Here is a 13,929-nt window from a genome sequence, read left to right as displayed (position 1 = left end):
AATTCTCCAGACCAGATTGGATAATCATCTGCTGTGACTGTTTCTAGATCCTATTAGAAACTAGCTTCCTCCTCTAAACCCCCAAAGCACTTGCAGCATGCTACCTCTTGTAATATTAGTAATAGTCCAACCTATCTTGGTCTGGGTAGTCAGGGCCTTGAATGCCATCCTAAGGAGTTTAAGGGAGTCATTAAATTTCTGAGGATAGCTGTGAATTACAATACTTAGGCATTTATGGGGCAAAAAGAAACTTTTTTCCCCTCTCTCTCCCTCCCTCCCTCTTCCTAGCCTATTACTGTGTGCCAAGTAGCAGGCTTGGTTACTCCACTTTATAAACATGGACGCAGGTTACTCTCCAAAACTTGCTCAGGAAGCAGCCTCCAAGTCCTCACCTCCCTCTTTACCCTCTGTAACCTGAGGGTAACTGCTGCACTGAAACGGTGCTTTGAAGGCTCCTCAATGACTTGATACCTTCCACGTCGAGGGACTTGTCCCCTCTGTCCTCATTCTCACAATTTTGAATCCACTTCCTTCCTGAAATACTTTGTTTTCACAACTTACTGCGTTTTTTTTTTTTTCCTGGCTTATAGCTTAAAATTTGGAAAGTTTTTTTTTTAATGTACACTCAAAACGAAGGTTAATTAGTTAAGGGTGGCTATGGGTCGAGATTAGAAGAGATTCTGAAAGGTATTGTTCAAGCATTTTAGACTTGAAAGGGAGGTGACAAAGCCTATAAGAGCGCTGCTTTTCAGAGCGCTAGTCTCTTGCATGCATTCCAGGGTTGGGGGATAACTTTTCTGTTGTTCGTTTATGAAGGAAATCAACAAAGGAAGCGGGGCTGGCTTCTTTTCTGACCTCAGAGCCCGAGTTCGAGACACTGGGGGAATTCTGGGCGCTCCCCCATCCGAAGCCCGAGCCCCCAGCAGACTCCTTCGCCCAGGGGCGGGGCGCGCCAGGCGGCTCCGCTTCAGGCCGGCGGAGGGGGCGTGCCCGGCGGGCGCGCGCGGGCGCGGAGGGGGCGTGTCCCGGGAGTGGCGGCGGCGGCGGCGGCGCGGGTCGGGTACGCGGCGCAGCCTCCTGTGCTGGAATGTGCGGCTCCCGCGAGCTCAGGGCGCAGGAGCAGAGCAAACGCCGCCGAGGCCTGGGGCCCCAGAGCCCGCTGTGGCTGGCGGCGGCGGCCCGGAGCGCAGGAGGCGAGCCCGCGGCCTGAACACTCTCTGCAGCCCCACTGGGTCTTTGCGGGCCTCGACGGGCCCAGCGGCCAACTTTTCCAGCGCCTCCCTCCCCTCCCCCGAAACTCCTGCAACAAAGAAAAGTAGTCCGTGAAGGAGCGGCGACGCGGGTCGTCGCCCCTCCTCGCCCAGGAAGGCCGGTAAGCGCGGCGCGGTCTGAGACACGGCCGGGTGGGGGCGGCGGGCCGGCCGGGCGGCCGTGGCCGCGGGAAGGGGAGGGCGCGGAAGGACGCGGAGCGAGGCGCTGTCCAGGGCTGATTTGCAGATACTGTGGCTCGGGCGGCGGCGAGCGCCGCGTCGGGCGGGGGCGGGCGGCCGGGCGGGATCGGGTTACATCGTCGCCGCCGGGGGGCTGGGCCGGGGGCGTCGGTGGGGAGCGGCGCGGCGCCGGGGCCCCCTCCCCAGTGGAGGCCGGGCCGCCGCGTCCGCAGACGGCGGGGATGTCTTGTCCTGAGGCCAGGAGCGGAGCTGCTTGGGGCCCTAGTCCTGAAACTTCCTCTCGTTCTCCTCCTGCTCCGGGTCCCGCCGCAGCCCCTCGCCTGCCGGCGGCCCTCGCGTCGTCCTCCCTCCGCGGCCTCTCCCTTTGGCCGGAAGGCGCCGTTGAGTGCGGCCGGGCGGGTTGAGTCAGCCCGGGACCCGGGCGGTTCCTCCAATGGGGCTGGACAGCGATTTCTGCGCTCGGGCCGCCGGGCCGCCGAGGCCCTGCGTGCGGGGTCGTCTGGCCGCCGCAGTCGGCGGGGCCGGGGCGCGCGTCCCGCGGGGCGCCGTGGGGGAGTGAGCCTGAGACTTCCGGGGCGCAGGGGGCCCCTCTGGCGCTCGGGGCCCGGCGCCTCGGGAGGGCGCCCGCGGAGGCTCCCGGCCCCCTGCGGAGGGCGAGCCCTGGGCGGGCGAGGAGCCGGACGACGACGACGCGGCAACTTCGCTCACTCTTCCCGGACTGGGGCGCGCGGGCCGGGAGGGGGCAGCCTGGACTGGGAAGACTCGGTCTGGCCCAACGGCGCCCCGAGTTTGCCCGCCTGGCGTCTTCCGTGGTGGGGAGCCCAGGAGACGCTTCAGGACGACCTGGTGCGTCGGTGGTGCAGCGAGCGGGCCGAGGAGAGGGCGCCGGAGTTTGCGAAGAGCTGCTTTGTGTTTGGTACGTATTTTGAGAAAATGGCCGAATGCCTATTTCAGTCAGGAATGCCGCGGCCGAGGCCGGCGCTGAAGGCAGCACGTAGGATCCGAGCGGCACGTTGGGCTTTCGGGCGGTGCGCGGACGGCCTTCCTGGGTGGTGTGGGGACGGTAGTTAGGGTTGGGGGAGAATTAGGGCTTGCGAGTCGCCTGGGCTGTTTCGTTAAGGCCTTGGACAGCCTTGCTTTGTGTGATGGCATTTGATTCCGACTTTCGTTGGTACCTATGACTCAACGTGTTCGTGTTTATGCACTTGGGTGAAACTGATTACTGTTTGTATTTTGGGTGTAAAAGTTTTTTAGCCCTTGCCACTTTGCTTTTTCTAATTCGTAAGAGAACGTCTAATTTGAGAATTAACACCTTTTAGGCTGGAAAGTAATGAGGTTAAGACACTTTATTAAAAAGCCCAACGTTTTTTCAAAGTGATTTTGTTATGGCTCCTCTAGGCAGTTGAGTCAGATCAAACACGAGGCAAGAAAGTTGCTAATTTGAAGATGAGTTATTCAGTTATGGGTGTTTGAAAGCTCTTGTGTTTTCATTTGTGTATATTTTGAATACACTAAACTTCCCTTTTCACAGGAAAAAAGATCTTTAATTTTTGTTTACTTTTAAACAGATCGTCAAGAAAAGAAACTGAAGTAGTACTTTAGTGGTATTATGTACTTTTTCAAAGTACATTGGACTCTTGAACAACAGGAATTTGAACTGCGTGGGTTCACTATATGTGGATTTGTTTCAAGAAATATATTGGAAAATTTCTCATAGATCTGCAACATTTTGCAGAAGTCTACAGATGACACACATAGCCTAGAAATATGGAAAAGTTAGAGAAAGGTACATCATGAATGCATAAAGTATACATAGATAATAACGTATTTTATCATTTACTACCATAAAATGTAACAAATCTAATAAAAGTTATCAAAAAGTACAGACCACCATGGCACCATTCCTGTCCAGAGAGATGTAAACAAATGTAAAGATCATTCACCCATAACTGCATATTAACTGTGGTCCATACTGTAGGTCTGTAATCATTTCATAGCTACCTCTTGTTGCTATTTTGGTGAGCCTCAAGTGTTGGAGGTATCCACTTAAAACGTCTTGTAAGTCTAATCATATCCGGGTGAGCAGTTCTCTCCAGTAAATTGTGCTTGCAGAAAAAAGCCACCTCTCCCATTTCCTGAGTGTGTTTCATTGTGTTTGTGGGATACCAGAAACGGGACCCACATAAAGTGCCACTGGTGATGCTGGAAATCCTCCCAAGCAGTAAAGTCGTGACATTAGAAGAAAGAGTTAAGTTGCTTGATATTGACCATATCAAGTTCTGCAGTTTCCATTACCCACCACTTTAAGATCAGTGAATCTATTGTAAGGGTTATTGCAAAAAAAAGAAAAGAAAAGGAAATTTGGACACTATCTCTGCATTTTTTCCAGCAGACACGAAAGCCTTACACTTTTTGTAAAATGCCTTCTGTCTGATATTAAAAATACCTTTTTGGGAATTCCCTGGTTGTCCAGTGGTTGGGACACCATGCTTTCACGCTTGAGGGTTCAGGTTTAATCCCTGGTTGGGGAACTAAGATACAAGCCACCAAGCCGCGTGATGTAACCTTAAAAAAAAAAAAAGAGAAAATGAAATGAAGTCATTGTATGACAATTTAAAGCAAAAGGAAAATGAAGTTTCTAAATCTGGAGAATTTAATGCTGGCAGAGAATGGTTCGGTAATTTTAGAAAGAGTTTTGGCTGAAAAAATATCAAGATAGGAGAACCAGCTTTGAGTTCCTGGATGCTGTTAACAAAATTATTGAAGAGAAAGGCTGTCTGCCTAAACAGGTTTTTAATACAGAGTAATGTGCCGTAATCTGGAAAAAGTTTCCAAAAAAGTCATTCATTACTAAAGAAGAGAAGTGAGCATTAATTTGGATTTGAGACTGGTTGAAGACTAACTTGTTTTGTGCAAATTGAGTTTTTGATCAGGACTGTTCTTATTTATAAAGCTGCCAAGCCCACTTTTTTTTTTTAAATGGAATTGTTTTTCTTTCATTCTTTGTCTTCCTTTCTTTTTTTTGGCTTGCAGGATCTCAGTTCCCCCACCAGGGACTGAACCTGGGCCACTGCAGTGAAAGCCCAGAACCCTCACCATTAGGCCACCAGGGAACTTCATAAGCCCACTATCCTTAAAGATATACACCAGTTACTATTCTTTTGGTTGTATAACAAGAAGGCCAGGGCAGTGAGAATACTTATCTAAATTGGTTCCATTGATGCTTTATCCCTGATTATGAAGTACTTTGCAGTAAGGGGACTGCATTTTAAGGTTCTTTGGTATTGGACAGTGACCCTGGCCCCCTTAACCCCATGAGTTCAACATTGAAGGTGTCAAAGTGGTATTCATGTGTGTGTGCTAAGTTGCTTCAGTTGTGTCCCACTCTTTGCAACCCTATGGACTGCAGTTAGTCAGGCTCTTCTGTCCATGGGGTTCTCCAAGTAGAATACTGAACTGGGTTGCCATTTCCTCCTCCAGGGGATCTTTCCGACCCAGGGATTGAACCCAGGTCTCTTAGATCCACATTGGCAGGCAGGTTCTTTACCCCTAGCACCACCTGGGAAGCCTGTCAAAGTGGTTCCCAAACACAGTGTCTTTGAATAAAGTCTATATTAAGGTATCATAAGGACCTTGAAGTCTCATTACACATGGTACTCTGTAGAAAGGATTGTCAGTGCTGTGGAAGACACCCCTGATAGAACATCATGAAAGTCTAGAAGGATCATACTGTTGAAGATGTTATCATTGTGATAGAAAAAACTATGAAGGCCATCAAGCCTAATACAAGTTTCTGCTAGAAGAGACTGTGTCCACGAGTCGTGCATGAACTCACAGGATTTACGGCAGCCGATCAAGGAAGTCATGAAAGAGATAGTGGCTGTTGGAAAAAGGTTGGGGGTGGGGTGGATGAAAGGCTTCAAGATACATATTTTGGGAATATTCAAGAGTTAATAGATAGCATAACAGAGAAATTAATGGAAGTTAATTTGGAGATGAGTCCTTTTGAACCAGTGCAAGACCATAAGGAAAAAGACATGGAAGAAGCAGTGCCAGAAAACAAATTGCCTTTAGACAGTCTGGCAGCAAGGTTCCTTTTATTGAGGACTACTTTTGACTTCTTTTACAACTTGGCCCCTTGTATGACACTTGTAGACACTAAAACTAAAGCCCGTGGTTGAAGGATTAGTACCAAATAGAGACATTACTAGAGAAGTAGAAAAGGAAAATTTGGACAGAAATTGAGATATATTTCTCTCAAGTTACGCCTCTTTCCACTTCCTCCACCTCTTCTCCCTCTGCACCTCCTTCTGCCTTCCCTTTCACTTCTCTGCCTCTTCTCACTGCCGCTCTTGACTCAGCAAGAGTAACCCCGTCCCCCATCCTCAACAGAAGACAGGAGGATGAAAACCTTGATGAGGATCCACTTCTCTGCTTAATGAATGTTAAACAACCATGCTGTTCAGTTAATAAACTTCTCTCTCTGTCAGGTATGCGTATGAGTGTCTTGTGAAAATCTAGTAATTGTACACCAAGAGCTGGAAGACATTGTGTCATCACCATTGTTACCTAAGTATTCATTGTGTGCAAGACTTGAGAAAGGTTTAAAAGTGATATTTAATATGAAATTTATAATGTATTAGTTTTTCTACTGTTGTATAATTTTCTTTTAAATAATTACATTACCTGGAACTTCCTTGGTGGTCCATTTGTTAAGAATCAGTTGCCATAGCAGGGGATGTACGTTCAGTCCCTGGTCTGGGAGGATCCTGCCCACATGCTGAGCAGCAATTAAGCCTCTGGGCTGCAACTACTAAAGCCTGGGCTCTAGAGCCCCAGCACTGCAACAAGAGAAGTCATTGCAACTACAGAGCAGCCTCTGCTCATCGAAACTAGAGAAAGCCAACACGACTCAGTACAGCCAAAAATAAATTTTCAGTCCAGTTCAGTCGCTCAGTTGTGTCCAACTCTTTGTGACCTCATGGACTATAGCATGCCAGGCTTCCCTGTCCATCACCAACTCCCGTAGTTTACTCAAACCCATGTACATATGCAACAAGAGAAGTCATTGCAACTACAGAGCAGCCTCTGCTCATCGAAACTAGAGAAAGCCAACGAAGACTCAGTACAGCCAAAAATAAATTTTCAGTCCAGTTCAGTCGCTCAGTTGTGTCCAACTCTTTGTGACCCCATGGACTATAGCATGCCAGGCTTCCCTGTCCATCACCAACTCCCGTAGTTTACTCAAACCCATGTACATAGAATCGATGATGCCATCCAGCCATCTCATCCTCTGTCGTCCCCTTCTAGTGCTTTCAGTCTTTCCCAGCATCAGGGTCTTTTCCAGTGAGTCAGTTCTTCACATCAGGTGGCCAAAGGTTGGAGTTTCAGCTTCAGCGTCAGTCTTTCCAATGAATACTCAGGACTGATTTCCTTTAGGATTGACTGGTTAGATCTCCTTGCAGTCCAGGGGACTCTCAAGAGTCTTCTCCAACACCCCTGTTCAAAAGCATCAATTCTTCAATGCTTAGCTTTCTTTATAATTTCTTTATAATAAGTCCAACTCTCACACCCTTACATGACTACTAGCCTTGACTAGAGGGATCTTTATTGGCAGAGTAATGTCTCTGCTTTTTAATATGCTGTCTAGGTTGGTCATAGCTTTTTTTCCAAGGAGTAAGCGTCTTTTAATTTCATGGCTGCAATCACCATCTGCAGTGATTTTGCAGATCACTGCAAATCACTGCAGATCACCCCCAAAAATAAAGTCTGCCAGTGTTTCCACTCTTTCCCCATCTATTTGCCATGAAGTGATGGGACCAGATGCTATGATCTTAGTTTTCTGAATGTTGAGCTTTAAGCCAAGTTTTTCACTCTCCTCTTTCACTTTCATCAAGAGGCTCTTTAGTTCTTCACTTTCTGCCACAAGGGTGGTGTCATCTGCATATCTGAGGTTATTGATATTTTTCCCGGCAGTCTTGAGTCCAGCTTGTGCTTCATCCAGCCCAGCATTTCTCATGATGTACTCTGCACATAAGTTAAATAAGCAGGGTGACAATATACAGCCTTGATGTGCCCCTTTCCTGATTTGGAATCAGTCTGTTCTTCCATGTCCAGTTCTAACTGTTGTTTCCTGACCTGCATACAGATTTCTCAGGAGGCAGGTCAGGTGGTCTGGTATTCCCATCTCTTTCAGAATTTTCCACAATTTGTTGTGATTCACACAGTCAAAGGCTGTGGCATAGTTAATAAAACAAAAGTAGATGTTTTTCTGGAACTTTTTTGCTTTTTCCATGATCCAGCGGATGTTGGCAATTTGATGTCTGGTTCCTCTGCCTTTTCTAAATCCAGCTTGAACACCTGGAAGTTTATGGTTCATGTACTGTTGAAGCCTGGCTTGGAGAATTTTGAGCATTACTTTGCTAGTGTATGAGATGAGTGCAAGTGTGCAGTAGTTCGAGCATTCTTTGGCATTGCCTTTCTTTTGGATTGTAATGAAAACTGACCTTTCCCAGTCCTGTGGCCACTGCTGAGTTTTTCAAATTTGCTGACATATTGAGTGCAGCACTTTCACAGCATCATCTTTTAGGATTTGAAATAGTTCAACTGGAATTCCATCACCTCCACTAGCTTTGTTGGTAGTGATGTTTCTTAAGGCCCGCTTGACTTTGCACTCCAGGATTCACTCTAGGTGAGTGATCACATCATTGTTATTATCTGGGTCATGAAGATCTTTTTTGTATAGTTCTTCTGTGTATTCTTGCCACCTCTTCTTAATATCTTCTGCTTCTGTTAGGTCCACACCATTTCTGTCCTTTATTGTGCCTATCTTTGCTTGAAATGTTCCCTTGGTATATAATTTTCTTGAAGAGATCTCTAGTTTTTCCCATTCTATTGTTTTCCTCTATTTCTTTGCATTGATCACTGAAGGCTTTTTTATCTCTCCTTGCTATTCTTTGGAACACTGCATTCAAATGGATATGTTTCTTTTTCTCCTTTACCTTTGGCATCTTTTTTTTCCTCAACTATTTGTAAGGCCTCCTTAGAGGCCTTTTTGCATTTCCTTTTCTTGGGGATGGTCTTGATCACTGCTTCCAGTACGATGTTAGGAACCTCTGTCCATAGTTCTTCAGGCATTCTGTGTTTCAGATCTAATCTTTTGAATCTATTTATCTCTTCTATTGTATAATCATAAGGGATTTGATTTAGGTCATACCTGAATGATTTAATGGTTTTCCCTACTTTCTTCAATTTAAGTCTGAATTTGGGAATAAGGAGTTCATGGTCTAAGCCACAGTTAGCTCCCCGTCTTGTTTTTGCCTACTGTATAGAGCTTCTCCATCTTTGGCTGCAAAGAGTATAATCAGTCTGATTTCAGTGTTGACCATGTGGTGATGTCCATGTGTAGAGTCTTTTCTTGTGTTGTTGGAAGAGGGTGTTTGCTATGACCAGTGCGTTCTCTTGACAAAGCTCTTGTTAGCCTTTGACCTGCTTTGTTCTGTACTCCAAGGCCAAATTTGCCTGTTACTCCACGTATCTCTTGACTTCTAACTTTTGTATTCCAGTCCCCTATAATGAAAAGGACATCTTTTTTGGGTGTTAGTTCTGGAAGGTCTTGTAGGTCTTTGTAGAAAAATAAATTGAAAAAAATATATAATACTTACATTACTATATGCTGTTTGAGAAACAGCATATCAGCCCATCATACATATATACAGTTAAAAAATATTTCTAATACTATATTATGAAGATGCCTTACACTATATGCCATAAAAATTTTATGACTCATTTGTTTGCATATAGTCTTGGCTACTGGGAAGCTGTCCTATCGATTGCAATAGATTTCAGTAAAGCAGTCATATCGTTGCTTCAGTGTTATCAGTGCTTTGTTATAACTGTAAATAAGTATGAATTTCTTTTTCACAATATCTTTTCTCTTTTGTTGACTAGTGTTAGTAATGTGTATAATATCTGCAGTGTTTTGTATCATACAGTATTGGTAAATGTATGACAGGTGTAATTCATCTGGTACACAGGGGTTGTAAAGTTACTGTATTTATAAACACAGTACTGGAAATGTAATCCTTGTGATTTTCTTAACAACTTTTTCATGTATCTATTATATAAATGCATGTAACATGCCAAATATATGTTTACTGACTTACCCTTAAGGCTTCTGGTCAACAGTAGACTATTGGTACTCTTAGTTTTTGTGGAGCCAAAAAAATGCGATTTTTAACTGCACTGGGGATTGGTGCCTCTAAACCGTTTGTACAAAGGTCAATTTAATTTTAATTAGCACTAAAAATGAAGGTTACTTACATTTTTCCAACAGAAATGGTAAAAGTGCTTGAGGGAAGGCACGCTGTTGGTAGACTTAGTTGATAGATGAGTTGTGTCAAACACTTGATAGAATTTCCTATAGGAGTCATAGAAATTTTTTTGATGACTGCAACAAAGAGAATTTGGAATTACAAAGCTATTTTAAAGGCTTATTTTCAATAGTTAATGAAGCTGATTGAGTTTAAAGATTATATGGGGAAGTGTATTTTTTTAAGTTACAAAGAACTACGTGATGTTTTGTTTTAGACCGGTACACGCTGTGCTTAATCTGGTGCTTCCGTGTGTTTTGTTTCATTTGAATGCAGAGCACAGACATGGCCACCCAGGTGATGGGGCAGTCTTCCGGAGGAGGAGGGCTGTTCACGGGCAGTGGCCCCATGGGCATGGCCTTGCCAAATGACATGTACGACTTGCCCGATCTCTCTCGAGCTGAACTGGCTGCGCCTCAGCTCATCATGTTGGCAAACGTGGCCTTAACTGGGGAAGTAAATGGCGGCTGCTGTGATTATGTGGTTGGCGAAGAAAGACAGATGGCAGAATTGATGCCTGTTGGGGACAGCAACTTCTCAGACAGTGACGGAGAAGGACTTGAGGAGTCTCCTGAGGTGAAAGGCGAACCCAGTGGGCTGGAGAAGATGGAACTGGAAAGTTTGGAACTCAGCGTTGTCCAGCCACGGCCTGTGTTCGAGGCGTCCGCTGCCTCAGAGACGTACAGCTGCAACAAAGACCTTCCTCAGGAGACAGCCGCAGCAGAGGACAAGTGCAAGAACTTGAAGACCAAACCCTTCCGCTGTAAACCATGCCAGTACGAAGCTGAATCTGAAGAGCAGTTTGTGCATCACATCCGAGTTCATAGCGCCAAGAAATTTTTTGTGGAGGAAAGTGCAGAGAAGCAAGCAAAAGCCAGGGAATCCGGCTCTTCTCCTGGGGAAGAGGGCGATTTCTCCAAGGGCCCCATCCGCTGTGACCGCTGTGGCTACAACACCAATCGCTATGATCACTACACTGCTCACCTGAAACATCACACCCGAGCCGGGGACAATGAGCGCGTCTACAAGTGCATCATATGCACGTACACCACAGTGAGCGAGTATCACTGGAGGAAGCACCTGAGAAACCACTTTCCAAGGAAGGTTTACACATGTGGGAAATGCAACTATTTTTCAGACAGAAAAAACAATTATGTTCAGCATGTTCGAACTCATACAGGTAAGAGGACCTTTCTCATTTATGAAGTGTACTGTACCCCCCAAAATGGAGCAGTCTTAAAAATGTGAAAAATTTCAAACATCTCAGAAGTAAAGAGAATTAAAGATGTGTAAATTTCATCTCAGAAGTAAATTACATCTCAAAAGTAAAGAGTAAAGATGGGCACGACAGGTACCCATCACCTATCCCCAACAGTTATTAGTTATTAACATTTTATCACATTTGACAATTCATGTTTTAAAATAACAGCTTTATGAGATGTACTCCCAATTCCACGCAGTTCATCCATTTAATGTTAGAATGCATTGGCTTTAGTATGTTTGCAGAATTGTGCAGCCAGTACCACAGTCAATTTTAGGACATCTTCACCCCAAAAGGAAGCACCTCTCAGTGGCTGCTCCTCATTTCCCCCAATACCCCTTATTTATTCATTTTTAAATTGACTTTCAAATCTTTATACTTAAGGGGTCTTATTTTTTGAAAGCAATGTTTATAATATTGATAGTTGCATTACAGTTTCCTGGTAAGAATTGGTACCTTTGAGGACCGATTACTGGTCTGAATAAGATGGATAGGGTAACCTAGTACTCTGCTCCTCCCATCAGCAGTGAGAAGGGCTGTGGCATGCTGTTTGCATCAGATCCCACTTGCAGTAGTTGTCACTCTGCAGCACTGAACCCTATGGGGAGTCCTAGTGAGGAGAGGAATGGATGTTGAGTGGTAGACATAAACAAGAAGACTTGCAGATGAAATTCCATTACAAGAAAGACATGTGTAGCAAGATTTCTATACTCCAACAGATGGCTTCTGTGTAATTTATTTATTTATTTTTAAAGGCAAAATAATAATTTTAATGGCTTCTGTGTAATTTAAAGCTTAAAATCTAGTTATATAAAAGAATTTGGAATCTCTTTGGAATTTGTTATAATCTGTGATTGTCTCTAGGCTTTGCAACCATTTTATCTCAAAAGTAAAAACGTTTCAAAATTACATGGCATAGGAAATGAGAGTTACCGGACAGAATCCTACACCATTAATCACTTAAAGAGTTTTAATTAAACAAACTGTTAGACTAAGGTTAGACTGAACTAACCTCACCTGCAGTATCATAAAACAAACCCCAGGTACCGTATACACTTCAGCCATAAGTACTTCATGTTCCTTTAACAGTCTTGTGAAAACTTTGGAGCCTGATTTATCATAGAATTGGCCATAATCTGTAGAGCTTTTAGGTAATAAGTGTGATATATAGCGTAGTACATGACTTTTTTGTGTACACATTTATGAATTTTTAAAAATTGAGGTATTGTTGACTGTGATGAATTTTTACAAATATATATACTTAATAACCACCATGCAAGTCACCATAAAAAATAATACCAGTGTCTTTATCTTACTAAATTTTTTTTGGGTGTCAGTTATATTTTTGATACTTTCAAAATTGTTGAGTCATTGAACAATTTAAAAGATTTTCCCCAAAATCTAAAAATGTTTGAACAATAAATTTAAATTAGTTGATTTAAGAGATTTCAGAGTTAAGGAGAATGGAGAGAACTGGAAAAATTTCAGTTTGGTACGTATTTCCAATTTCTTATGTATACTTTAAAAAAAAATAAAACATAGGATCTCTACTTTTTGCCATTTCTTCTTTTTTTCTTATGGTGGTTTATTTTCATTTAATTACAATCTAGGCAGCTAATTTTAATGGCTGTTTTTATATATTTCATCATTAATATTTTTTCTATATTAACTTAAAGTTGATATTTCCACAATTAAGGTTATGACTTACACAGCTTACTCTGGTTGTATGTATCTCATTTCACATTTAGTGTTAAACTTATTTGATCTTAATACTTTTTTTTTTTGACCTTAATACTTTTTAAAAGCTCCCTCACTGTTGTATTACCTTATTTATGGTTTTTTAAAAAAAATTTTTCTAGGCAATTTGGTGGTACATAAATAGAAGGTTATTATTTTAATTATTTAAAATCTGAGAGTATCAGTGGTATTAAATGCATGGTTCTAAAAATTGTATTTATGGAAAAATTAATTCATCTAGTGCTGAAGAGCAGAGATAAATGATCATCAGCAGGAATCCATTATTTCTTATCTCTCACTTAGGTAGCCAGCTTTTCAGGTTCACTTACCAAGTCTGGTATGTTTCTTTATTGAGTGCTCAGGGTTAGGTGCTTTCTTCTACTCTCTGCTAATCGTCAGAAAAATATGTTAAGAAAAAACAGTGAAGTGTTTATTGAAAGCCTAAAGTATTGTAGCCAGGGTCACATACAGCTAAGATTCAAAGTTCTGTATCTTTTTTTATAGGTAGTATCATGGTAGGGGGCTGAGAATTTTCATTTGAGTCTTCAGTAGAAAGATTTTTCATTTTGTGGTTTTGCTGTCTAACCAGTTCACAAATTTTATTTTGAAAGATGACATTTTTGCTTATATGTGTGAGTGAAAAATTACTAGTGTTTTTAGAGTATTTATGCCTATTTTGGTGAGTTGCACAGATAGATGCAATCTATTTTGTTACAAAGAATTTAAAAGTATCTGTAGTTGATCCTTCATGTTAATCTTTAGGGTATTAAATTTTTCTCAGCTTTTTTTGGTAGCAATCTGACTGATACACAATTGATACGCCGTAGAGTTCACTGAATTGAACTGTTCTGAACACTTCCTATCAATGGAGTCAGATAATACGGGGCCCTCAGTGGCTACCTTGTTTCATTTATGTTTTCAAGGTTCATCCACATCAAAAGTACAGTGCTTGTTTTCCTTTTGTTGCCAAATACTGCTCTGGAATGGGTAAGCAGCATTTTGTTTTTCTATTAGTTAAAGGATTTTTGGATTATTTCCACTTTTTGGCTGTTGTGAGTAATGCTGCTATTGCCATTCTTATGCAAGGTTTTGTGTAGACATATGTTTT

The 13,929-nt window shown here is 43.1% G+C and overlaps 1 protein-coding gene across 8 annotated transcripts in view; it reads left to right on the top strand.

The window, feature by feature from the left end:
* Positions 1-1,065: 1,065 nt before the first annotated feature.
* The window catches only part of LOC136152661 (RE1-silencing transcription factor-like), a 32,111-nt gene continuing 19,247 nt past the window's right edge, over positions 1,066-13,929 (top strand). For 6 of the 8 annotated variants that reach the window (XR_010660268.1, XR_010660269.1, XR_010660267.1 and 3 more), the window contains exons 1-2: positions 2,238-2,367; positions 10,100-11,003. Coding sequence is in view for 5 of the 8 variants with exons in the window: in XM_065913977.1 (XP_065770049.1) it covers positions 10,109-11,003 (895 nt within the window). In the remaining 3 variants the exon portion in view is untranslated. Of the gene's footprint in view, positions 1,373-2,161; positions 2,368-10,099; positions 11,004-13,929 lie in introns of those variants that run through there. The other 2 variants (XM_065913975.1, XM_065913980.1) reach the window with 2 other exon arrangements.

Source organism: Muntiacus reevesi, chromosome 22, assembly GCF_963930625.1.
Source record: "Muntiacus reevesi chromosome 22, mMunRee1.1, whole genome shotgun sequence".
Taxonomy (NCBI): domain Eukaryota; kingdom Metazoa; phylum Chordata; class Mammalia; order Artiodactyla; family Cervidae; genus Muntiacus; species Muntiacus reevesi.
This window is presented reverse-complemented; position numbering and strand designations above follow the sequence as displayed.